The 27610-nt window shown below is 36.6% G+C and overlaps 1 protein-coding gene and 1 long non-coding RNA gene across 6 annotated transcripts; one reads left to right on the top strand and one right to left on the bottom strand.

The window, feature by feature from the left end:
* Positions 1-4: 4 nt before the first annotated feature.
* LOC138241900 (uncharacterized) lies at positions 5-9432 on the top strand. Of its 2 annotated transcripts, none has more exons than XR_011191193.1 (3): positions 5-215; positions 8752-8845; positions 9287-9432. It is a non-coding gene; the product is annotated as an uncharacterized lncRNA (long non-coding RNA). The 2 variants fall into 2 exon arrangements; XR_011191192.1 differs by having other exon boundaries at positions 8752-8859.
* Positions 5556-27610, bottom strand: anxa6 (annexin A6). Of its 4 annotated transcripts, none has more exons than XM_069196161.1 (26): positions 27384-27610; positions 24551-24615; positions 21721-21811; positions 21282-21376; positions 20824-20937; positions 19144-19234; positions 18435-18514; positions 17576-17632; positions 16738-16831; positions 15883-15978; positions 15667-15725; positions 15397-15519; positions 14680-14738; positions 13932-14010; positions 12892-12973; positions 12436-12530; positions 12195-12308; positions 11578-11668; positions 11138-11217; positions 10870-10923; positions 10006-10023; positions 9412-9505; positions 8200-8295; positions 7811-7869; positions 7039-7176; positions 5556-6129 (listed from the first exon to the last, which is right to left on the bottom strand). In XM_069196161.1, exons 2-26 carry the CDS (start codon positions 24566-24568, stop codon positions 6070-6072), a joined length of 2037 nt encoding a protein of 678 aa, XP_069052262.1. In that variant the 5' UTR covers positions 24569-24615; positions 27384-27610; the 3' UTR covers positions 5556-6069. The 4 variants fall into 4 exon arrangements, with proteins under 4 accessions (XP_069052262.1, XP_069052263.1, XP_069052264.1 ...); XM_069196162.1 differs by having other exon boundaries at positions 7054-7176; XM_069196163.1 differs by lacking the exon at positions 10006-10023 and having other exon boundaries at positions 27384-27609.

The raw sequence follows: 27610 nt of genomic DNA, 5'->3' as shown, positions 1-27610 counted from the left end.
TTAAAAGAAGGGGAGCTGGTTTTAGTCCAACAATTTCGAAAAAAGTCTTTCTTATTGCATTTACCAAAAACTATTATATGGAATTTACATGGGACATATGTCTGTTTAATGGCTGGTAAATTATTTGCATGATGTTGAAAACAGATTGTGCCATACATGAATACATTTTCAATATGAAGTGGAATTGCATGGGATGTGCTTCTTTTAAACATCCGGTAAGATCTTTTACAAAATAATAAATATTGAATAGAAATATGGAGGTATGTTAGGAAATCATATGTTTGTTTGACAGGAGCAGTAAAAGAAAAATGAAAATGAGGTCGAGGCAGCAGGGGAAAAAAAGTCTGAAGTTCTTTTCTTCACAAAACAACCTCTCCGTAGCCTTGAAAGAAAGAAATTGTTTGACAGATTAAAACTGGAATTCCCCATGCTAACCTGTTATGGTCAGTCCTAAAGTATAAAGCACAAGAAGTTAACCTGACCTGGAAAAGCATTGTTGTTTGGGCAGAAACATATCCTGTCTGGTTTTCTTATAAAACTACTCTCTGTCTTCATAATGCCTTTTAAAACGTACTGGATTGCCAGACCCCAAAAAATGTTATGGAATAGTTTTAACATTCCTCTTGGCTTGAACCTTCGGTTGTGGAGTAAGAAAGAGGGGCAGTAATGGAAAATTAAGAAATGAATGGCTATGAATTAGAAATGAGTTAGGCTATGTAAAAGGAAAGAAGTAGGATGTAGGTTGGGATAGCATCGGGGGGTTTTTTGGAGACACCAAAATCTTTATCAGTGGAAAAAAAATGCTTTTATATTTAATTTATATTGCATTTGGTTTTTATATTTTACAACAGTCAACTGAATACATTTCTTGTTGTGTATAATGTAAGACCCACTTTCTATATAGCTACTGGTGTATTTACAGTATGTACTTAAGCCATAAATCCAGTGAAGATACTGTACGTTTGGCAATAGGTTAAGTCCAAACAATAATTGTGGATTACAAACATCAGTTTTGGGTAACTGCATGTATTATTTAAAGCTCCTAAAAACAGCATAATATATTGCAATTGAAAACACTGCGTCATTTTGTGTAAAGAATGTTTGAAAACTGTATACATATACTGTACTGTATAACATTCTTCCTCTAAACAGGAAGATGCAGTTATTGAAGAAGGCCACTAGGATTAAAGTGTGCAAATGCATGTGGGGATTTCCTAACCTCAGGTTTTTAACCCAGGCCTGTCCTGATAAGAGGTAGCAGCACTCTATTATAGATTGCAGGGTTACTTCCAAATCTTGTATGATGCAAATTGTACAATGTTTTTTATGACAGAATTTAGCTCAGAACTTACCAGCTGGTACAAATAATAGAAAAATAATAAAAGCATAACATCACTATAGCAAATACCAGTCAAAGTCACGTTTCTATCACTTTTAGAAAAACCCTATTTTGCAAATACTGTATGTCTTTCAGCTGTAGCAGTAGAGTTTATATTTAGCTTCTGAAACATAGCAAATAGACGTATAGCAAATAGACTTATCTACAGTATCATGCTTGGTACCTGCAGAAGAAAACCAAACAGCCTCACCCTTGTATTATCAGCCATGCTCTCACCTTATTTTTGAACATAGATTTGTGGTTTATTTACCTCCAGCAAATGAACACAACAACCGATGTGACAACAGCATGAAAACAGTTACAGACACTTGTAAAATGCTCACACCAGACAATAAAGGGCAACTCTTATGACAAGTGAAAGGGAAACAGTTTATTGTTCCATATTTGCAGCGTCCACTGCATGAAGTTCAGGTTGCAAAGCTATGGTAACACACATGAAATCAGGCACTGCATGACAGTTCTGGCTTGCAGTAACAATCCATCTGGCTTTGAAAGAACAAGGTTTTGCATAATCATTATTGTGCCTCTACCATGTGAAGCTCTTTTTCAGCAGACTAATTCTTTGGAAAAAGGTTGTAGCAACCTCAGAAAGAAAGCAGTTTGTTTTTTTTCCCCTTAATTTACTTGCGATTATGTCGAGTCAGTACTTAAAAACTCTTTACTGATTCATAAAAAAGTGACAGTGATGCACTGTGTAGAATTACTCCATCAATTAATAGTAACAATTGAGCACTTTGGGGTTTATAATGTATTCTAGTTTCAGAAATAGCTTATGCATTTTTGGATCTTCTTTGATGAAGAAAGGATATGTATTGTATCCTATTACTAAACTAAAATCTTTGATAAGGCAAATGAAAAAAAAGCCATCAAATGTCCCCATGCCAAAGAGAGTGTTTCATGTTTCAGTGCAGGGCATTATTTATTTTGAGGTCCAGTCCTGGCGCTTGAAAGACAGATGATTTATGATGGGAATTTCCCCAAGATTTATACTTCATGTGCTTTCTTTTTTATGCCAGGTGTACATGTCAATAGGTGTGAATTATTTAACACGACTCACTCATGATTGATTGGGCCTAGGGCAGACCAAGCTAGTTACTGGTGGTATTTTATTTACAGTTGCAAAAAACAATTATCCTTAAAACAGTCTGTGCTTAAAAAAGCTCTTTTGTCTTTTATTAATTAAAATCCTATTTAGAGACTCGTGTTCATCCTTTGGTCTCATCAATGCAAGTCACTTAATTTTGTGAAAGTTTTTAGTTATTTGTCCCATTTCAATAAGAGATGCTGAATATTTAGACAGTAGATGGTGGGTTTAGCATTTTTTTCTCATCAGTGAAATGGGAAAGCATTGATAAACAATTACAATTAGTTAATTAGGCAGGCTGTTCGGATTCATTCATTCATTTTACAGTACCCGACTAAGGATCTTTGTTTTTATGAAGACAATTACTCCTCTTTAAACAAACAAACAAACAAACAAACGAAAATGAGCTTTCAACATTTTGTTTTTGTTTCCCAGAAACAGAACATGCTCTGCACAAAACAAAAAAACTGCACAACAGTGGTTCACAACCACATGAACACATAATCACCTAGTTATGCTCTATGACTACAGGGTGCTTTCTCAATAGGATGGCATGTTTTTCAACATTCCACAAACCAACTAGTGAACTCATGCTGCCAAAAGAATGTGGCCATCATGGTTTGAAACCAGGCCTGGGAAAGAAGCCAACAGCAATCAGTAAGGTTTCTACATGTACATATGTCTTGTTGCTGAGGTATAGCAAACTATACTAAATCATATGATGTCTTGGTATAGCCCCTATACTTTATAAAAGTAGTGATGGGTACAGTAAATGAGTTAATCTGGCCCAAAATATCTGGAGAAAGTACCATTACTAAAGGTAATAATTGAAGCAATAATGTTTTAAAATTAAAATGCATTAAACATTCAATAAAAGTTCATCGCTACCCCTCAAATTCTGTACCTTTAATGCGAGTACTACAACTTAATATAAAGAGAATTATAGCAAGACGGTCATGTCTTTATGGTGAAATAAATGGCTGATACAAATGAACACATTTTTTAGAACTATGCCAATTGTTTCTCAGTATTAACCAATTATTCCACTTTTTGGAAGAAATACTACTTATTTTTAATCCCCAAATGTTAACCAAATGTTAAATTGGTTAACATTAATATGACTAGCGATGAAAAGAAGTGCATTCTTTTGGAAAATGTAGTGTGGAATCCTGCATTCTTCTTACATACCACATACAAAAGCAGAAGTACCACATAGTAAATACAGAAGAGGAAATATAACATTAATTTTCAAAAGATCAGTTTATTTAAAAAAAACGTGAAAAAGAGGAAAAACTCCCAAACACTGAAAAATTTGATTTGTTGGATTATTAATAAAAAGGAACAGATTTTTATGTCCTAGTGCTTCACAAAAACATTTAATTCACAAACCAGTTACTCAAACATATAGTAGATGCATACCAATCCAAATGTGTGCTCTTTTCATTCCAAATGTAGGGATGCTTTTACTTTTGATTTAGGGACCTGTTCATGTTAATAATACTGTTTTTAAATTAGCAAAAAGTTATCCCTTTCAAACTAATTTTTGACACATTCCTAGTTTCACTGCTCTGTGAGAAGTCTCCCAGGTAATTTTGTGGTTTGTGCTTGTCCAATATCAAAGAGATTTTGGTTTCAGTGCACTCCAGTTGGTTCACTAACTTCCTCTTTGAAAATATCTGAGGTGAATGCAGCTGATCAACTGGAGTGTACAGCTTCCTCTTTCACGATTTTACTCCATGGGCAATTTGCCCTAGCACCTTACTGCCTGGCAGAGGTAAGCAGGAAATTGCCACACATTATTACTAGCCATGCAAAGTTAAGAATACGGGAGAGAAGAGGAGATTCAGAAAGGCTGAGCAACAATAATCATCATGTAAATAAGCATGTCTTATGTTTACGTCTCATCTTCCCTGCATTTGGAAACCCGAGACAAAAACTATATCAACTCTTATGTGTGTTATGAAGATAAGAAGAAAAAATGCCGCTTGACTTCAGTACCAAAACATCTTGACATTTCTATGTTTATAAATATTCTGTTTGGAGGCAAGGTACTAAGTCTGAGATTTAATAGAGGTTAAACTGATGGAAGGTCTAACAGGACTTGGGCAGGACTCGATGGAACAAGAATGTGATAAAAGTCACTAAGAAATCGTCTTTAAATGCCATGGTCAGGGCTCTCACCCTTCATGGCAACCTACTGAATAGTAAGCAGTCCTGAAGTGTAGCTTCACCATAACACATATTTTTGGTTTCTTAAATCTGTTGAAACTAAACCCTTCTATGGAGGTATGCACCACATTGTGCAGTGAAGGGTATTTCCAACCTGGCCATAAATGTTACTACAATGTAATTAGGCTTGATCTGTTACAGAAATAACCCCAGTTTATCACCATACAGACAGGCTGCTTGCTTATAACCTGCATAATATGTCTTTGACAAGGTTGTAATGGAACCACTATATTTAAACTGTTTGGAAGTCATAATTACACCTGTGCTTTGATATTGCCTCAGCCACTGCACGCCCAAATGAATGCCCTACTCACTCTTATAAGCAACTTTGAAATTCCAAGCACATTCTAAGAACTTGCTGTGATATGTTGTTCATTAGCAGCTCCTTGTTCATGTTTGAACAAAAAGGCTTGGAAAAACAGATGATTTTATCAGTTATTATCATTACCACACGGTTTAATGAATCTGCAATTATAGAACATTTTGCAGTTCTCTATTCCTTGTCCCTCCAAATGTTTAAATTTTTTTTTATTGTAAATACATGCTTTGCAGATTTGAAAGAGTGCTCTATTGGCATCTAGAATTCTAAATGAACAAAGAAGGATGGGCAGTGTAATAAGTATAACTATTAAAACCTCTCTTCAAAACTGAAACCATAAGTATTTGGTTGAACAATCTCGTAATATTTACCCAAAAAATATAAATATAAATTCAGTGGGTTATGCTACATTTAAGACTTACCATCGTAATTCTCTCCCAGTTGCTTAACTCTGATTACAATTTAGAAAACTGCCCCCACAACATTTGCTATTTCTTTAGAAAAAACTCAAAAAGCAAAACAGCTACAAATGCACACTTCAGTGATTTATTTATTTTTTTAACATGTTCTATCCAATTTATCCAATAATATAATCAATATTATATCCAATTTTATCACTAGGTTGCACAACTTACCAGTGTAGAGAGTCCTGATCTATAACAGCTCAAGCAAATCTTTTCTATCATTGTTTTGCTTCCTTACCACAAACCAAGTCAAGCATTGCTACCCTAACATTCAAAGGTAATGCCACAAACTACAGGACAGTGTAAAAAATAATAAAATCTGTCATCCTCCTTAAAATCTTCTTAAGATGGAAGTTGCAGAACATCGACCACATGGAAGCAGCAGGGGGTTTCAGTTGTAAGGCTGGTGGTTACATTTTTTGGCATAGCACAGGGTAAAGTGAAGATACTGTAGGAGTCGATCAGGAGCTTGTCACTGTATCTTGAGCTTGCTTCTGTTCTAAAGCAACAGGTAAGCAATGTCATACTTGGGAGAACTCCTGAGTGGTAAAGGCAGGGGATGGCTTTCAGGAAATCAATCTTCTCCTCCACAAATAGCTAGCAGGCCTTTACGATAATCTCCTGATGTGTCACCCTGGTAAGAAAAACAAAGGTAAACGTTTTTAGGACAGGGAGCAAAATCCTTCTACTTCTAATGAGTTCAGTCATTAGTTTGCGTGTGGATAAAAGAAGCACACAATGTTCATTCTGCATTTGAAACAAGTGGCCTGATTTTCAAGGCTAAATGTTTGGTTGGCTGTATAGCTAATATTCCTTATGTTGCTAAAAAAAGCTAAAATGCTTTTCAGTAGCACCAACCTTTTTGAAATAATATATGTTAAAAGAAAAGTATTTTTTTTGTGGACGTACTTGTAGTAAAATGCAATAGATCACCAATCTCAGAATCCACCTTTCAGAGTTATTTGAGCTCTATATGTTATGAGAACTGTTAGAAGCTAGTAAATAACTCATAACAGATAAGAAAATTTTAAAATCAGCCCACATCTAAATTGTATAAGTAAACAATAAAACAAAGCAACACTGATTTTCATTGCATCAATAACTGACCATGCTATTTCCTAGCTTTAGTAATGTTTGCAAAATGTTTTTTTTTTACAAATTTAAATAGAAAGCTCACAATTTTCCTCTTTGTGATCTTCAAATGCAGTTCTAAGACAGGAAACCTATCGCCCTTGTTACAAAGCTTTCCTGTCACAGAAGCAGCCAATCACACTCTCTATAAGAGAGGAAGTAGGTACAGGGGGAATTCCTGGACAGCTGAGCTAAACTAGTCCACCTCAAAAACCAAGGTTGCAATGTAGCCCAGTTTAGCTCACCGTGTATTTTTTTGTCACCCAAAACGGCACACTGCACAATTTCGTAAAACGGACAGGCAGAACATCCACAGGTTAGTACTTTGAAAAAATGGCACAGACACGAACTGCTTCTGGGCTGAGATATGCTTGGTGAAAAACAACAACCAAAAAAAAACCCAACAACTAACACAGAGAGCCTCGACCTGGATGAACTCGTGGAGAGAAGCATCGTGAAGGTCTTTGAATTCCTTGCGTATATTGAATAGGTCGATTTCACTGCGGGATACCATGATCCTGATCAGAGCACGATCGTCAGTCCCTAATCCCTGAGAGGATAGAATATGACAGGGGTTATCAAAATAAAAACAACGCCCATGCCTGTATGCAAAAATACTTCTGTTTCTATAAACTGCAATATACATTATATAGCAATAAGCGTACAATAAAGAACGTTCCATTACAAAACTGTTGGGTGTTTAAATGTAAAAGGTTAGATCCTGAGAAAGATACACTGGTAATAAATATGACCAACTCCTCTCTATAGGGAATTACTACTTCTAGGCTGAAAAATACTACTTCTTAACCTTCAATCTTTATTTCATATCACAGTATCCTCAGCTGTTCAATTAAATTTCCTTGACAGAAGCCTTTCTATGAATTCTCTGAATTAAATGACTCATTGAATCAAATGTTCATGCCATGTCACCACACATACTAAAGCAAAGGGACTTTTTGAAAAACTAAATGATAAATCTAAATGTACTTCCCATCCAGGAGTATTTCTTACTCTGTTTTTATGTTCTTGTTTTATTTTAAATGTGGCTATCCTCCCACTGTATAACAAAATCCATCTGCTTACAAGACATACCTATAATTAGTTAACATTACATTTTAAAGACCAGATTTAACTGTGCTAATGTGCAAAAAAAGATATCGAAAGTAAAATGCCATACACAGTACCTTCATAGCTTTGTATAGACCCTCAGCAAAGAAGGAAGGCTTGTTCTTAACACTTCGGACTGGGAGAAGAAAATCACATATCAAAGTTTTGACTTAAGAGGTTTAAGGAGCACTCTGGAAACTCTTTCTGAAACTTTCTCTCTTTTTTAGAATAATAATGAAACAAGCCCAGACTACTCCTTGTATTTGGATCACCAACAACCACCTTTCAATGTCAAGAACACACGTCATCAGAGACAGTTGTGCTTGCCGCCACTGAAGTCATCAGCTTCAGACTAAAGTAGGAGTACTGCATGGATAGAAGCCTCTTCATTCATTTCACCACTGAACCTGCTTATCTGTACCCTCCCAGGACTGGCAACCCCTGGCTATTACTTGGCAAAACCTACCAATAGCAATAAAGGCATTCTTGAGATCTCCCGACATCTCCTTCTTAATAACTTGTTCAATATCCTTGTTTGTGCACTTCACAAAATCCTGGAACACTGAAAACAAACAAAGACGTACAAGAAGATACAGTTAATTTTAATTTGTGTAACAGCCACGAAAAAGAACTTGCCTTCTCAGCTTTCTGTCGCTCTTGCCTACACAAACACAATGAAATCTCTTGGAAAACTGTTTTTGAGATCTTTTTTTTGGACAAAGCACATGCACGATAGAATACGAAGCAACAACAGATTGTCAGAGACTTAGATACACAGATGACATAAGAAGATCAAAGGAAGATGGCACATAATAGCAAAACCAAAAACATCCTTTGTTCTTACACAAACACATCCCCATCCAATGTTACTTTACAATACTCATTCTTGTGATGTCAATGTTACAGACCTCTTATTTCAGGTTCAAAGGCTACTGAGCAATTCTGTGATTGGTCAGACCCGCACACGTGGGAGGGGCATTGAGTTTACAGGTGTGTCTATGTGCTGTGTTAATTGCAGGGATAGGAGGAGTTGCTGGGAGCAGAAAGAGCTGTTTTGGAAAAGATAGGACTTATTGTAGCGGAAGACTTGGAGTTAATGCTTAAATGACATGGTGAGTGGATCAAGGTAAGAAGTAATAGTTATTGTTTGGTTATAAAGTATCAGCACAAAACAGGAAATACTGTACTGAGCTAGAAGAGGCTACTTATGGAAACAGGCATGTTGTCAGCACATTTAAATCTTCTAGACAATGTAAAAAGGCAACCAAAATGCTAGGATATATAGTTATACTGTATATCCTAAATTATATCTATGTAACCACACCAGCAAAGCCTCATTTAGAATATTGTGTACAATTCTGGACCAGATACAAGTACTCCAAATGCTTGCATCAGTGGATTTCCTCAGGCTATGTCGCTTAAGCTGATAACCTGGCTTCTTTCAAGAAACGCCCGGACGAGATCCCTGGATTAATTAATTTCTAAATACCCAACGGCTGAAATAGACTGAATATCCTCTCATTTGTATTTCTTATTTTATTCTCCTCTTCCAGAAACCACCCCCTCCCTCCCCAACACCAGAACACTCAGAGAATCTTCATCAGGCCTTAGTTTCTAATGATGGAGAGGAGAAGACAGCCACCCTCTAAGCAGTGTTGAGAATGAATGACTGGCGTACCTCTGCGGAGATGAGGGTAACTCCTGGTACATAAAATACTCATAAACCTGCTCTCCGTGGAGCTGGAGTCATCAACACAAGCATCACCGAGTTCCTAAGGAAAAAGAATCAGTTTTAACCTTGGTCAGATAAAGGTGGTAAAGATAGATAGAGACTGAGAAAGAACTCTGTTGCCATATTAAAAAAAATCTTTCATCCTTGAAAACTAGAACAATCAGTAGTCTATACAAACAAAATGACACCAGAGAAATACCAGGAAGTATTGTAACTTTATTTAAGAAAACGTTCATTCATTCATGATTTTTTTTTTGTTTTCCCATGAACATCAAGGACAGACTTACACAAATGAACAAATCAATGCTGTTCACCAGAAGAGCAGAGGACTCCTGCTGTCCTACACAAGGATTTAATTCGGAATCCTTTCAGATTCAATTTCTAACCAGTAAGTAAAACAGGAAATGGTCCTTGGCCTGTGGAACCTTAAAATCTGGATTTCTTTAATGGTTTTTAGCATTTTTAAGGTCCTACGGTCAGCATCAGATCTGATCATCATGTTCATTCATGTACCTCATGTCCGGAAAAAAACACACTTACCAGTGATTCATATATAATCTGACAGCACAGTGAAGATAAGAGGAAAAATATTGATGGTGTTGTCAAAAGGAACAGCTACAATATAAACAATCTAAAACTAAAAACTAACATCTTTGGTGTGATGGTGGTGAGAGGTATGAGTTCACTCATAAGAGGTACTGCATAATGGTTTACTTTCAATGACTACGTAGGATAAGGAAATTAATTTAAAAATATTTACAGTATATTACACACGAGAGCTAGCGAACTGAAATGTTTGGTATTTTTATTACCATTTTAAATATATCATTATGCACAACTTCATACATAATACAAGTGCCTTGAACTGAAATGTCTTAATATGTTTAATCTACAATATTTTATTCTAGGCATTTGCAGTCAAAGAAGGTAACCAAATGCAAAAGTCTGCATGGAGGTGTGTTTTGTGGAGGCGTTGTTTCATAACGTGTGTGGCTCACATGGTAAACTGGAAACTTCAGTATTTTCCCCCAAAATAAGAGAAATAAAAATAGAATCTGTGTATGGCAAACTAAAAGCATCTGAAATGGGAAAATACAAATGGATAGTGACATTCATGTAACAAAAACTGATGAAAATAAACTGCACAGTACTTTCTCATCTCAATTATATAATTAAATGTTAAGAGCTTGCTCAATTAATTCATTATAATCAGATCCCCCAAAAAACCTTCAGGAGTTTTAGTTACCCAAGGTTGTTAGATACAGTACAGCAAAAATACCCTTCTATGGATGTAGATCACATTGGACATGAAAGTATGGAGAAGCGCCCTACTGATATTTTAATACGTCTACTTTCAACCTGTGCTATAATCCATCGGCAAACTGTCAGCCTTACATTACTTACTTTGGCATCCTCCTGGGCTTTCTGCTGATCTGCCTCTCCCTCTTCACGAGCCCCCTGCCAAACACAATTGTTCAGAAGATCAAAAGAGCATCGGCAGTACAGAAAGCCAACATACAGTACTACCGAACTGAATCATTTCATTTCGTTTTCTCATTATGGTGAAAGGAGAAACCAAGTAAAAGTAGCACTTATTCCTGGAGAGGATGTACATCACACTAGTGCGATTTCAGACAGCATCTTTGTTTTGCGGGCTCTGAACACACTGTACCTGCACCAGGGAGATGAGAACCCTACAGAAGTGCCCTGAAGTGTCCGAGCTGATGTCATCCTCAAGGCTCTTGTGATAAGCTGCAAGACATCATGGCAGAAGGGTGGAATTGAAAACGCACACAAGTGAGGAGTTAGACTGACCGTGCTTGTACCCTTTAGTTGTTGCTCCCTCTGCTGGACGTCCGAGTTATTAAAAAAAGACCAACAGTAAGCACCAGCCCTAATTAAATTAATTTGATAGCAATCAAAGAGGTTTATTCAAAGCCATAATATTCAGCCACTAAACCTTTTGAAGAAAAGAGGGTTGCAGGTTTGTATCGCAACACAAAAAAAAATGATGAAATGATTGGTCTTTTTTTAGGATTTTATGACCCCTTTATGCAGGTAATGAACTGCTTGTGTTTGTAGTAGCAGTTTTTCCAAGGCATTGTCTCTTACCATTTTTGTAGGCTTCATTCATCGCCAGGATTTCCTGGTTAGTTCTTGTTGCCAGAATTTCAACCAAAGCACTTTCATCAGTACCAACTCCCTTAAATAGAAGGGAATGCTTACGTTTAGCACAGAACAGCAAAACGGCACTCTGAGCAAAGCTCAGTGCTCAGCAAAACACTGGGAATCTGAGAAACACTGTCAAACAGAGGAGACTATGAATTGCAATAAAAACGATGCAAAATCTATCGGTCAGATTTACACAAAATGCATAACACAAAAGTACAGCTAAAAAGCAGCACACTTCACAGAAAATTTAAAACACATTTATCATTCCCAAATACATGAAAATTGCAATGACAAATGTTACTTCATTACAATTAATATAATGTAGTATGCCTGTTTAATTACATGAAATATTCCAGACATTTATTTTGAGGAGGAGGAGTAGTTTTGTTATAACTGTAAAGCGTATTGTAGAGCTTGTGATAAAAGTATCATGGAGTTCCAGGCAGAGCTGCATGTGTAACTCTTAATGAGCCTGTGCATGACTCTCAACAGTTTCTGTATTTTGGAGAATGATAAACTGTACCATATGCACAAAATAATCATTGGCTTTTTCTCACCTCTATAGCTTTTCTCATCATTTTGGCATCAAACTGGTCTGGAGTCATCATCAGACCAAGGATCAGTCTGGACAGATTGCCAGAGAGTTCCGACTTGAGGTCTGCCATGACATCCTAAACAAATAAGAATCCACTATCATCACCATCATCGATATGATAAAAATGATCTTCAAAATAATTTGTGACCTATAATTTGTATTGTTAATTGATTTTTGACAATTGTTTAGAAAAAGCTTCTTACCCTGCCAAACTGGGATTTGTAGCTCTTCCGAATCTCTTGCCTTTGTGCATTGCTCCTTTTAGTAACAATGTCTATTATTGTATCTTCATCGGTGCCTGAGGGAAACCAGGAAGAAATACCACAACAGTCGTTAGACTTCAATGGAAATTGCAAGCTTTTAACAAGACAAGAAAGAAGGATAAACAGTAAATGAGAGGATTTCATTTTGCACATGTGCTCTAGCAGCTTGTATCCACAGTGCCATCTCCTCTCAGTCTTAAAAGCAGTTGGTTTTTATTTCCAGTTGTGTTTCATATTTCACAGTTCATCCTGCCAAAATCCAGGGAGAGCGCTTTGTCTTCATCTTTCAGGGTTATCTTTGATTTAATCTGAATCTCAGCACAGAAAAACAAATATATGATACCTATTAATGAATCTAAGGTAACTATTAATAAAGACAAATGGCAGAGAGCATACCAAAACCCTTCATTGCTTTCCGGAGAGCACGTGCGTCACTGCCAGGGTCAAAATTGGCTGCAGGATGAACTGTTCCCTTCAGCTGTAGACAGAACATAAGCAGAAGGCTTAAACCCAAAACACACAACCAAAACTCTTAAGAGCAGCACATCATGTGCCAACTCAAAGTGTGAAGCCAAGGGATAAAAAGCAGTGACTGAGAAAAGGAATTAGGGCAGCATTCAATAATGAGCAATATAGAATGCACGAGCCATTTCCTAACACCTCTGTGTTTTGAAAACATTAAATTGGGATTTTAAGACACTTTACTAATTGACTAACTGATACTTCGGATTTGCTTCAGCGCCCACAACTAGGCAAACAAACAATGACACGAGAAAATAGTTTACACCAGTAACAGTAGCTGCCAAACCATTTTTTAGTTTGTTAGCGAGGTGGAGTTTGGTGTGAATGTGGTTATATGAGCAGGTTCATACATGCTAGTGTGCGATTGGCGTCATCTGTTCTCTTACACATCTGCTTACGCTGTGAAGGTCTTAGCTGGTGTAGGAAATGAGTGTGATATAGGTGAAAAAGCATTTTGTTTTAAAAGACAGGTGAAAAAGTGGATAAAGCAGTTTCAAACCGTCTAATACAGAAAGTACACATCCATTAGGTTCCATGTAGCTTTCTCAAGATTCTCTCGGCGCATCAAAGAACAAAGTTAAACAAAATCTTGCACTGACCAACTGGGGAGGTGTTAATCGGTTGCGTGATATCTAGTATTTGTGAAACACAAGTCGAAAGGAATGAGCTTGCATATTTCATACGCAAATTAGCCAACAAAATGAGATCCCAATCTTAACATGACACACCACAAAGGCTCCTTAGTGAGGCAAGACCATGAAATATATATATATAAAAAAAAACAAAGCAGTATAAGCTTAGCAGTAAGCTCTAAGGGAAATCAGGCAGAACACAGTGTATTAGGGGATGTTAAGGAAAACTGGACGCAAGCCCAAGAAGCAGCCACATGTCTACTGGGACTAAGGAGACCAAACCTCTACTCGGGCCATGGCGCTAAGTTCCCACATCTTGTAGGCTATCTGTGCTGCTTCAGGGAAGAACTCGCCAGCTAGGCTGAAACATTAAGTAACAACATAGCCGGTCAGCTGAATAGCCACACCCAGAGAGAATGCACTGGACTGCGTCCGTGGGTAAACTCCCAAACCAGTGTCTCATGCTTTCCAGGTCCAACATTTCTTTTTCAAGTGCATTCATTTCTCAGATGCAGAATTGTTTGCAGGTGAACTCACATTTACTCATTAATACAGGTAAACTGTTCACACTGGTCAAAATTTGAGTCCATAACTCTTGGAGCTGCTCTATACTGTCCCTTTAATATCATACATAGAGTACTTTTTTAAGGGGTCATATATTAAATATATCATACATATTGCATATATTATATTTTTTTGATATCTGAAAATAAAGAAGTGATCAAAAGCACTAGGCTTGTTTCTGATTTGCCACTGTCCTAAGAAACTTTTGACATCTTTTAAAATGTTGTGACAATCATCAGCAGAAGGCATTAGAAACAAGTAGGAGATATGCACGTAGTACAACTGCGCAACCCAATAACTAATCTAAGTTGATCCCAAATTCATTGCAATAAAAAACTTAATAATTAATAATAAATTAATAATAATAAATAATTAGTGTAAAAGAGCAAACTCAATTGTTGGCTATAAGCCTTCCTCCACTATCTCTCATTGTTATTTTTGATTTAAGGAATTAAGAGCAACTTACTCATCATCTCCTCCACACAGTTTGAGCAACGTCTTTTTGTACTCTCCAGAGGTGTCATCCTTTGGAAAACATACAGATACACATTATCAGAATTGTATCACCTAGACTACTTAATCTCATGTGAATTAAAGGATTTTAAATAGATTTGGTAAAAATAAGAAAGTGAATTACATTGTTCGTTTTAAAATATATATATATATCAGTTAAAAAGACTGGACAAAAGCTCTACAGATAATCGATAAGCTATTTCCAAAACTCTAGGTGACAAACCTACAACGTAGAAACCTAGAATGACCTTTACACATTATTTATGCTTAAAGAGGGTATGAAGGTTATTTAAAACAACAGGAGCCATAGACCTGAGAAAAGGGGACATATTCATCCCTTTAAATCTTAACCAGTATGAAGACCTACATTTATTTGGTTCTTAACTTGCTTGTTATATTAAAAAGACTTTGGGACAGTCTGTACAGGGGTACAGTCCAGAGAACCAGGACAGAGTTTTCTGTTCTGAATGGAGCTATAATGCTCTTAAGTTTTAATGTGGTAAAATATATTCATTTCAGATATAATATGCTGTAATGCAAGTTAATCAGATTCTCCACTAGTGGCCAGATCTCAATTACCCCACCACCACCTAAAAGAAGCACACGAACGAAAAGGTCCTGTTCTTACAAATCAGTTTGTGTGGTCGCATGTGTACTACCAATGCCAAACCTTGATCATGTTGTACAGAGATTTCTCGTATTTGAGACGGAAGCACTCTCGGATATCAAGCATGTCAATTTCGGAGCGGGAAATCATGATTCTGATTAAGGTGTTATCTGCCGTTCCAAGGCCCTGTAAAAAAGAAACCAATATAAGCGCAATACAAGCTTTTAGGATTTTTAATGAAAGGCCTAGCAACAAGTCTGAAATAAGAGGAGAATACACAGGTGGCTTTCCATTCTGTGAATATCCATTTTATTTTGATTGTTTCTTATTTACCTTCATAGATTTGTAGAGCCTTTTTGCAAAATACATTGGACGGCTTCTGATGCACTCAACTGTAAAACAGATAAAAACAAAGAGGACACATTTTTGAAGGCCTACAGTATTTGCCTTACAGAATTGACACGAGTGTAAAAATACACCAGCACGCAGCAGTGGGGTGAGGAGTTCCTTATAAGGGTAACAGAAGGAAGAAGGAGAAAGAATTCTTACCAACGGCCAGCATCAGTCTTTCAAAGTCACCAGACAATTCACTTTTAATACTATCTTCCATTTCCTTCTCTGCAATCTTCTGGTATTCATCAAACACTGAGAAACAAATGTTAACCAGACGGAGAAGTCATTATCCTTCATGTGCAAAATAAGCCATATGTCAAGGAATCTCTCTCTCTTCATTTCATTATGAATCAAAGCTGTTCAATTTAACCACATAAATCAGAGTTCTAATCTCTGTAAATATGTTGGAAAATTGGAATATTATAAAATTAAAAAAAGAGTTGTTTGAAATGACTCATTAAGCCTGCAAATCCAACAGAAATCTTTCATCCGAGTCTTTCACAGTTCTGTACTGTGAATCATTTGTTCATAAGATCTAGGGTTTACAAAGAGAAAGGGGAGCAAAGCTTATGTGATGCATGGAATTTTTGTAGCTGATCCTCAGCAAATTTCTAGTTAACTAAAACATGAAACTAAATGCATAGTTAATTTAAGCAATCAGAAGCAGATGGAAGCTTGAATTCTTAGCATAATGTTTACTTATATATATACACATTATACTCATTTGGTATTATGATGGAACTAGACACAAAGCATCAAGAACCTAACAGCATATTATGCAACAAATGTTTAAAAAAATGTTAAGTGGATGCTTTTTATATGAGGTGATAAATTAGTTGCTATTTAATATAACTGAATATCAATTGTATTGTAATTTATGCAACAGTATCAATTTCAGTCACACAATGCAAAAAGCAGAACATGTTTATGATGCAAGACACACTAGGAGTCTCATGGCATTATAAAAAATGATGCTTTAGGCCAGTTTGTGACACCATGAGTTTTACTCACCCAACTGAAGGTGCGTGACACTCCGGTTGCCCAAAATGGTAATGAATTTGGCCTCATCAGTACCCCACTGTGCTTCTCCAGCTTCATACAGATCCTGTGGTGTTCATCATTGTGGTGGAAGACCGAGTTTTGAATGAGAAAAGAAGATGATAATGTGAGTTCTACATTAGTAATAGAAGCATTTCTTGTTTTATCATGTAGGAGTAAAAGTCCAATACAAGTATTCCACAAACAAAACCTTTCCTTTTTTTCCCCACAAGGGCTAGACGGATTTATTGTAACTAAAATCCTAGAATTGACTATTGTCAGAGTATAAAATATCAGTCTTAGGTTGCTCTAATAAACCAACCAAAATATAATATTTAAAGGATGATAAACGAATGCAAAAAGTAACAAAAGCTACAGTACATGTTTTTGAATTCTTGTAACATCAAACTGCTGTTACATGCAAAGGTGTGGGTAAAAGCTACATGGATACCCTTGACATTTTTAACTAAAACTGCAGTTACAGAAAATTAATCTGTACTTGCAGCATCTAGAATAAATATGCACGGTTTGAAACCGCTAAGCTTCTTGCAACTTCTATTTTTTTTTAACGAGTTTCCAAGACAGACCTTGAAATGATGCAAGGAGATGCAATGCTAAAGCAGATTAAATTCAAACTCTTACCTGGGTCTTTACCGTAAAAAAAAATCTCATACTTCCTAATGTTATGCAGTGCATGAATATGAATATCTGTACTCCACATACATGTAAACACTGTGCACAAGTAAGAAGTGGTGTTTGTGTGTGAACTTGCTATCACTTTACACTGTAAAAACAGATCAATGAAACAGACCTGGGCATCTTGCTCTACAAGGTCCTCACTCACAACATCATCTTCCTCACGGGTTCCCTGTGCAAATAAACACTCAACTCAGCATGGCAAAGTGTTTTTTAGAATGACAAGAAACTGAGGGACTAATTCCCATAATGTACCAAACATTCACCATGCTAATGGATCGAAGGCTAAAAAGCATATAAACTCTACAATCTTGAAATGGCGACTGTAACAACGGTCTTGCACGCACGGTGTTAAGAGAAGGGGACATGTAACATTACTCCTGTTTTGTGCCTCACTGTTGTTTGTATCACGATGGACAAGTTTTAATAAGAACGGTGCTCTCTCTCTTGCTTTTCAACATTTTCTACAGAAAATCCCAGCTGATGCTCACGATGACTTTTGTACTTGTTGAAGGAAATTAAGAGTGTGGTTGTATTCAATAGATTAGTACCTCATTTTCTAATAGCTAAGCATCGAATTGAAAATAATAACCAGAAAAAGGTCTACACTTATGACTTATTACAATTCAGTTATAAAGAATTTATATGAACCATTCTTCATTACAAGCATTTCTATATATTGCAATTGCAATAATTACTAGGCTCATCCTTCTGTGGCTTCAGTGTATTTTACTTTCTAAAAAACTAACTTTCTGTGTTGGCAAGTCTGTTCTGAAGATAAAATGTGCGTCTTGTAGCGCATCACAGAGAGCAATAAATGTCTCTGAACTCTGCAAGTTCTATTTCATTTACTAATGGATAATTGGCAAGCTACTTAGCTTGGAAAATGTGTAACATGGGGGGAAACCAAATTATCATATAAACACATAAGAAACACTTTAAAATTTAGGAGTTGAAAGTTGAAAGTAACAGACCTGAAGTAAAACTACCAACATCTTCTTGAAGTGCCCTGATGTGTCAGCGATAATGTCTTCCTCAATATCTCTCCCATATGCTGTGGATTAAAGACAAGGAATCAGTTATTTTATTCCTTTGTTGATTAAAAAAAACCCAAATCCTGTTACACTTCAGTTACTATACTTAAACTTTTGTAAACTTTTTTAGAAATGTGAGTTTTGGAGAAGATTTTGAAAGCAAGTGCTAAGTACTACAAAAAATGTTTTTCTCTACATATTGACAGATTTGGTTAGATATAAACCAATTAACCATATACAGTACAATACTAGAGACCTGTAAAAGAAAACTCAAATATATTTTCTAATTTAAATTGTATTAATTAAAAAAGGTGACAGTTTATTCTGTTATCTTACATGAAGAATATTATAAAACTGGGTTTTTAATTAACTGTGAAAACTGTTCATCACAGACATACAGTATAGTATAAATACATAGGGTTTTCATAAGGAGATAAATGTTTACTGTAACATAATGCTACGTTACAGTAAATAAGAACAGGTTTTACAGAGCTAGCTAGAAATAGTAAATTCAGTACTATTTATCTTACAATTAAATTTTGTAATTAATTGAAATGAATATTTTCTATGCCAGAAATATTTTCATAGTTTATTTTCCCTTGCACTAAACCCTTTTGAAAATGTACATTTACATGTTCAGGTTTCTTACCATCTTTGTATGCATTAACCAGGTCATGAATCTGCTTGTTGGTTCTGGAAGCCAGAATTTCAATTAGACACTTCTCATTTGTCCCAATACCCTGAAAAATGAGACAATAAACTGGCCTGTTAATTATTTATGAATGGATGTTGAAGGCAGACCTTGCAAAGACACATGGAGCCTCTGTGGTGCAGAGGAACCCTAAAATAACCCCAAAATAAGCTACCGGCTCACTGGAACTTCCAAGTTAGTGTTGGCAGGTACAGTATATGCACACACTCAAAGACTCTTGCGAAAACAAATTCCAAAAAAGTTGTGATAAGAGAATTTCTGATAAAGCCTAAACAACACACACTTATTAATAGGCTATTCATTTAGAAAGTTGTTTTTAATCGCACTTGGTACTTGTTTGTAAATCGAATCAGTGACAATAGAGCCCTCCCTCCCTAATTTTAATACATGGCCCTTGCCAACTGATGTTTGCCTGAGGCCTTATATAACAGCTGTTTTACAAGCCTAGATTTTCATCACAAAGCAAATACCTGAAAACAGGAGCTGCATCTCATAAACCTGCAAGTCTGTCATTGTAGTACATGGTAGCGTGATTCAGAGCACTTAATTTAAACCACAGAATAATTCAATCTCTATTAAGTACATTATTTTTTTTTCTGAAATGACTAATGTGCCATTATAAGTGAAAATATACTTTCTTATTTTCTTCACAAAGGGGCTGTTGTTTGGCAAAATCTTGTCACAATCCCTTTTTATTTTTTTACAAAAGTCCTTTTTAATCAAACCAAATTATAGATCATAACTACCAAGCTAGGGATATTATTTAGGTAACCAGAGTGAAAATATAAGCCAAATACACGCCAAAATAAAAGATAAATTAACTGAGATGAACCCCTATGATAGTACACAAAAAAGTTCTCAATGTTTCTAAAATGTGTTTAGAATATCCAGGCTACATCCGATTGTGCTGACATCATTAGATGCTGCCTGCTCTGCTGTACCTGTCTGAGTCATCTGGCCAATCTGTCAGCTGTCTCTCCCCTTCTCTGGGGAATTATTTTAGCCAGCTGCCATATCACCCTGCAGCTCACAACTAGCAACCCACTGAAGCTACGCAGGTGTGAGCCTGGTCAGTACCTGGAGACCTCCTTGGAAAAACGAAGGTGCTGCTGGAAGAGGTGTTAGTGGGGTCAGCAGGCGGTGCTCACCCTGTGGTCTATGTGGATCCTGATGCCCCAGTACAGTGACGGGGTCACTACAGTATATTGTAAAAAGGCACTGTCCTTTGGATGAGACATTAAACCAAGGTCCTGACTTTCTGTGGTCATGAAAAATCCCAGGGTGTTTCTTGAAAAGAGTAGGGGCATAGCCCTGCGTCCTGGTCAAATTTCCCCCTGGCCTTTACGAATCATGGCCTCTTAATAATCCCCATCAGAGTAACCGGCTTCATTACTCTGTTCTCCCCACTAATAGCTTGTGTGTGGGGAGCGTTCTGGTGCATCATCCGGGTGATGGTGGAGGGGAGTCCCCATTACCTGTAAAGCACCTTGAGTGAAGTGTCCAGAAAAGCGTGTTATAAGTGTAAACAATTATTACTACATTCGGGATGCATCGGCTAAAATGAACCCCTCAGCGCTCTTAGAATCAGTCAAACATGTCACATTCGTATTCTCTTACCTCAATGGCGTCTTTGATTTCCTTGGCATCTTGATAAGCAGGTGGTCTCATCAATCCCGCAATCAAACGTTCAAACTTCCCTGTCAGTTCATATTTCAGGTCACCAATCAAGTCCTAAGAAAAAGTGTGTAGAAAAAGCTAATCTTAATCTACAGCACAAAAACTCCTCAAGATCACAGAAGAGTTGTGTTAAATTCTCTGCCCCCAGACCACAATCGTGCAGGACCTGTGCTATTAGTACTGCTGATGCTCTTCAACAGGGCATTCCTGAGAAACCTCTACATTAATGAAGCACAGGTGAAAGAAACAAATCATTTTTTTCTAATACAGGCGTTTTCAATTATTCATTTTGAGGAATATTATAATGTTTAAGAAGGATTTGGTAACAGAAATAGCACAGGATGAAGGACGTCTAAAAGTCCAAATGATGTCACATTCATTAAGTTCTAAAAACGTACCTTTCCGTAATGAGATTTGTAGGCGGCACAAATTTCCTGCCTCTGGGCATTACTTCTGGAAGTAATCAGATCTAAAATCGTATCTTTGTCACTGCCTGCCAGGAAACACAACAAGACAGGAGAACAATTTCTATTTTTTATCAATTCCCACTATAAACATTTATGCACCCAGACCCTATATCTAGTAATTCAACAAATAAAGTTCAAACTAAAATACATTTATAATATACATTTAAATACAGGTTTTAAGAAGCATTATGTCCGACAAAAACAGTTTGACTATTTTTAGTTTTAAAAAATTACTAATTGTATTTTGTAAAAACAAAACTTTAATTAACAGGATCCTCCCCTTTATGAATTATTAAGCACTATCAATTACCTAAGCACAGTTATGAACAATACACTCTGTTCACTGTCATCAGTGACATCAAAATCTTACCAATTCCTTTCATAGCTTTATACAGTACTTCAGCATCACTACTTGGATCAAAATCAGGAAAGTTGACAATAGTGCCTCTGTATTTAGCTCCCTGCAGAAGAAACAGGGGAAATATTTCCATCAAAACATTTAAACAATATTGACAGTACATCATGACCAACATATCCCAAAGAATTTGCAATTGTCAATGGAAGATAATCTGAGACCTTTTAGTTTTAAAACAGAAAATATTATGAAATCCTAGCAAGATTGTAATCTAAAGACTTCAATTTGGTCTCTGATGCCTACAGTTTAAAGTTTGTCTAACTTCAGGAACACATGCAGGTTAAATTCTCTAAATCCCTGCTACACCAGATTAACAGATTGAAATCAAAAGTGGTGAAGAACCTGCACACTCAAAAATGATATGTTCAGTCTGGCTGTGGCAGATACATTACATGCATTTAACTAGTCAAAGAATTTACTTTTATTTTCAGGTATGCATTATTCATACTTTATAAGTGTCAAGTGTCTATGGGTGCTATACTGTAGCTTTTTCTTCCAGTGGTACATAATGCTACGTTACTACTCATCCTATTAGCTAATCAACACAGAATTTTCTGCAGATTTGTGCCACCTGATAAAATAAGCCCAACCCCGACAGTCCCATTGATTTTTTTAATAAATGAAATATTTAGGATACAATTTTAAGCCAAATTGGAGGAGTGTTTTTCAATTTAACTGCGATGAGAAAGGTGATGGCCCCTGCTCTCTGGAGAAGGAGCCTTTTATTACTGAAAATTCTTCAGTATTTGCCTCATAACTGCAAGGATCCTGTCAGTGGCAAAGTACTATTTCGGATTCGACAGCCACACCCACTTTTCCAGAACATGCTCAACAACCAGCCTTTTTAGAAAATACTGAAACCTGGTGCTTATACATTGTGCAGAATTTTGCCTTCATAAATATTGAGAGAATGAATACTTTAACTTTAACCTGGTGAATCCAACAGCCAATTAGTCTAAGACTCTGCAGCTATGAATGTTTTGCAGATATTCCTACCAGTCCTGTCTGGAGGCGTACAAATCTCTTGCTGGAAAATATAAGCTCAAGTGTTTGCATGGACCACACAGAAGGCCCCAAACCCCATCTTAATTGCCACGTGCCCAATCTTCCATTCTCGGGCTTCCTCCCACTGCAGAGACATCTCCAAGCAGCTGACACCTGTCATTCTAGAGGGTCTCCATTTTTTCAGCAGATCCATTGTTGAATAAATGGTGTCAGTAATGCTAGGTGTCCAGTTACATACAGCTGCATCTACGCTCTATATCGGGTTCCACATCAATGTGGGGTCTCAATGCTGTATATATACATTATAAATCATTCCCACTTTTATCTAGCAGCTAGGGAACAAAGACTATTCTTCGTAGAACTTCAGGGTGAAAAGACTAGAGTTTCACAGTGTTACACCCAAAACATTAATTCGAAAAAAGGGTATTAAAACGTTGCTAAACACAAAGTCAGACAGATATTAATGTTGTTTCCAGAAAAAATTACAGTTACAGGTTATGAACAACAGCCTTACGCACTGGAATATCAAATTCATGCATGTGCTTTTGAGTAGGGGGCAGGATCACCACTTTCTTGAAAAGGTCTTCTGCAGAGGATCAAAGTTCAATGCTTTTTTAAAAGGTCAAAACTGAATATTCCACTTCTCTGTTGCTGATCTTTCTTCCTTCACTGCAGAGTCTGTCATCTTTTGTAGTGTGTTCTCAGGGAAACAGGCTTTCTGTCTGCCCTATCTGTCAACATTATTTTGTCATTGACAACACCCACACAAACTGTCACAAGAATTAATCTCCAGCCTCCAAAGTGAATTTGGCTCATGGCCATGATATACAGTAGCTTCCCTTCTGCAAAGATCACCATTTTTTTCCATTTAAAAAGGAAAACTGATGTTTAAGGCACTCTGGTACAGGCCCTTCAGTCATCTGAACAGCTGCACTGGGATTACAAACCCAGATGACCAGCCTGGGACATACACCTGTTGTGATGACATAGCCAGGCCTACAGTATCTAGCTATCACTATAGCCAACATGGCTAAAGTAGTAAAGAAACCATTCAAAATGCATTATTTTAGGCTCTACGATGATGATAAATTAAGTGCTACAGCATTAGAAACCAACAGCCTGAACTGACTGAATTTTTCAGTGTAGGGCTATGCACTGGTAGAAGCACAGGAAGGTTTATATGAAACTTGAGAGAAGATGATAACCGTAGAGTGCAGATTTCTGAACTATCAGATCCTCTCCCTTTCATTATGTAGATGACAATTAAACACGGGATTTCAGTTTCAACTGTGATGCCATGTTATTATTAAGCACTACTCATAATTTAAGCTATATTAGTTCAGGTGGGGAGCTGTGTCAGCATGCATAGGCTGCAAATGAACAATAGGTTTATTCCATGCTGAAAAAAAGAAGAAAGAAAACAACGTTTCGGCCATGGAGCCTTCTTCAAGGCCAAAACGTTGTTTTCTTTCTTCTTTTTTTCAGCATGGAATAAAACTATTACTTGTTCATTTAAGCCATATGTTTATATATATATATCACTGTGGGTATTGTATATATTATTACCTGCACAGATTGACAAGTAGACTAATCAATGCATTGATACAGTAGACATATAGATCTAAACATACTGTAGAAAGTACAAAAGTAACATTAATATTAAGAGCATTAATATTTACTGACAGAAACTAAAGTTATTGTAATAAATGTTTTTTTTTATTTTAAAATACATTCTCAATTTCTGTAAAATACATTTTCAACTTCCACATTTTCAACTCACCTTTGCTTTGCCTGCCATTTTGTCTGGGTATTCAGTAAAGTCAGATAAAGCAAAACAAGTTGTCACTGTGGGGAAAGAAAATATGAAGAATAAATGCAGTTCATAAGCATATGCTATAACCCTCCATTTCTATTTGATAAAGCTTTCTTTACTTCAACAATTCGAGTAGAGAGATCCAGAGAAAAATGCCCAATACAATACTGTGACAGCTCTCTGTAAACTCTACTGAGCAGGTTCTCAGTTTTACATCTTGATGTGCCATTATTACAGTATATTACCATCAGTGCCACAGAAAATGAGAGTTTAGTTTTCTTCTGCTGGTACTGCATGTAACCAAGAAATTTTAATGTGTATCATTTCATCAAACTGCGCTGCAAACATGATTGTTGGTCTGTCGTGCGGTGAGTGAATGCATTTGAAAGGCTCCCATCCTCCAGAAGTAAACTCCAAAATCCAACCTGTCAACTCCAAACTGAAGATGAACAATAACAAATAGGTTGAAAGAAACACAGTAATCGTTATCAGTCCTTCGGTATCCAAATTCTGTAAAATAAACAGCCAGATCATTTGGGAATTCTCAGTTATTCTATCCAGCTAACTTGGATTTTATAATATAGCACCTCACCCCACACAACGCGTATTTTGTTGTTATTCCAATCTGGAATTGTTTGGAGGAGATACCTCTGCCTTATAGCAAAGGGCTCTGACCCACGGTCAGAAGAGATGCTCTTTACAGCAGATCCTGAAGAAGCAGACGGGTGTTTCTGCAGGCTCAGCTCTTTGCTCCATTGCAGTGGCCAGGACTGAAAGCACTGCATTGTGGGCAGACCTACTGCAGGCAACTGTTCAAGGCCTTAAACCAGGCTGCTTTCTTGTACAGGGGTGTATACATTCAGAAAGACCAAACTAAAAATCCCCCATACATCGTGCTCACTTTGTGATATACAGTCCGTTTATGTTAGCATTAATAAACCATTTAAATATCAGCAAAGTGAACATACAACAGCTCAAACTTTTTCCCAAATATAAGCTATACTTTTTTAAAATAACAAAATGTTCTCTAATAATCTTTACTAAAGCAAAACATGATCCGTAAATATTTTTAAACCATCAATCATAGTGTTAGTCTTCAATTGTTGTTTTTCTTATTATTTGAAATTATTGGTATCATTTTAGTGCAGCTCTGTATCTCTAATAAAACACCAGCAAAGTTAGAACTATAGTCAAAGGTCTGCTAGTTTGCTATAGTTTCCACCTAATTACACTCTAATTATTGTTTTGTTAGGGGAAAAAAGTACAGACAGTAAAAATAATCTAATAACATGATCGACTGATACATAAAACAGAACATACGGATTGGTTTGACCAACATAAAAGCATTTTCCTATTGCATCGGTTTTACTGCATTTCATAGAAAGAAAAGAAAGTGTACACAAAGTCAGATTTTTACAGTACATAAGCTGCACCATATGCTCCAATCTGACACGTTGCTAGAAGCTGTAACCTTGACAGAAGGCCTAGCTGAAATTAAAGAATACAGGAAGTTCTTTCATACATCTCTTTACATTTCTTTAAACTCGCAATGCTAAGAACACTCAAAGGATGAAACAGCCTAAGCCTAAGCATAGATATGAATTTTGAAAAGCAGCACTGTGCTCCTTTGTGCTGATCAGTCGGTTTATAACAATCCAGCTGTGCCAGAATACAGAAGAGCACCAGATCTTACAAACCCTTCTTGGCCAAATAAAGTGTCTATTCTGCAATTCAATGTTTTCATTCCAACACAGACTTTAAATCCTGACCATCCTTATTTCAATTTACAAAGACAAATCTGAAATTGTATTATGCAAAGATTATATTTATAGCTTTTTCAGCATTGAGACCTGTAATATTTGTTTTCAATATCACTGCAATAAATCTGTATTTTCTACAGCCATGTTTTGATAAATATTTAGTTTTTTTTTCAATGTAGCCCTGTTTATCTTAACATTTCTAAGCACATTCTGTTTTATTTTCAGACATAAATATTTACCAAACATGATACACTTCAATCTGGCAACTCCATGTTTAAATGTTTAATGTAATGAGTGTGGTGGTTGGGATTGGTGGAAATGTTCTTCTAGAATACTCTTCTTGCTGCTGAATGTGTACCCTAAGAAAGGACCTTCATGTCCTTATAAAATATGCAAAATGTCAAAGACTCCCTATGAGGCCTTGACCACACCCAACGTCACTGTTCTGTGAGGGAGCACTTTGATGCTGTAATACTTTTACTCTTTCCTCTCACAAACACAAAGTATATATTAAATAGCCTTTAACACTGTTGATTCGTATAATCATTCAGGAGAACATAAGTTAGAACATGGATAAATATTTGCTGAACTTCTTTGGGTTTAAAAGCCCCACAGACAAGCAATATGGTAACTGCCACTCCAAACATAATATTTCAGCTGCTGCCGATTGGCAAAGGATGGATATTCTTTAAGTTCTGAAGCTGAATTAATTCTTTTTTAATTTTATTGAAAAAAAAAACACATACAAGAAGCACTGAAGTGACCTTAAAACAGTCCCCCTATTGAAATTCATTTTGTTGTACAACGACGGTATCAAACACAATACCTTTCTTGTGTGAAGAGAACAGCAGTTGCTCTTAGGTTACTCGTACAGTATGTCCCTGAAGTAATGAAAACTACAACGATGCAAATCAAACGCCTTCTATTCCCTCCTCCTAAACGCGCCGTTACGTTAACAACCTACAGTATTTTTAACAATCACCATCCAACCTGTAATTCAGCAAAGAGTTTATTCTATTTTTAAGGAACGTTGGACTCACGTCAGCGGAAGACTTGATGCCCTCGAATTCTTAAAGGCAGAAGTGTCGCTGCGAGTTCTCTGTCCCAGCCGCTCCAAGCGTCTGCAGATCCGGACAGCTAGACACCGCAGAGCCGCTCCACAGCTGTTGCCTATCTTAGGACGAGTGACGTAACAAGCGTGTCCTGCAGATCTGAGCGCTCTGCAGTATGTTCCCCCTACTTCTGCCCGGATTGCTCACGCGAAAAT

This window comes from Lepisosteus oculatus, chromosome 11 (genome assembly GCF_040954835.1).
Source record: "Lepisosteus oculatus isolate fLepOcu1 chromosome 11, fLepOcu1.hap2, whole genome shotgun sequence".
Taxonomy (NCBI): domain Eukaryota; kingdom Metazoa; phylum Chordata; class Actinopteri; order Semionotiformes; family Lepisosteidae; genus Lepisosteus; species Lepisosteus oculatus.
The sequence above is the reverse complement of the archived record's forward strand: the minus strand, read 5'-3'. Positions and strand labels throughout refer to the sequence as shown.

Excerpts from the sequence above, each read along its gene's own strand:
- anxa6 (XM_069196161.1), bottom strand. Across the intron at positions 15,979-16,737 it reads TGTCACGCACCTTCAGTTGG|TGTTTGATGAATACCAGAAG; the intron begins GTGAGTAAAACT and ends TTTGTTTCTCAG. Across the intron at positions 12,309-12,435 it reads ACAAATCCCAGTTTGGCAGG|GATGTCATGGCAGACCTCAA; the intron begins GTAAGAAGCTTT and ends TTATTTGTTTAG.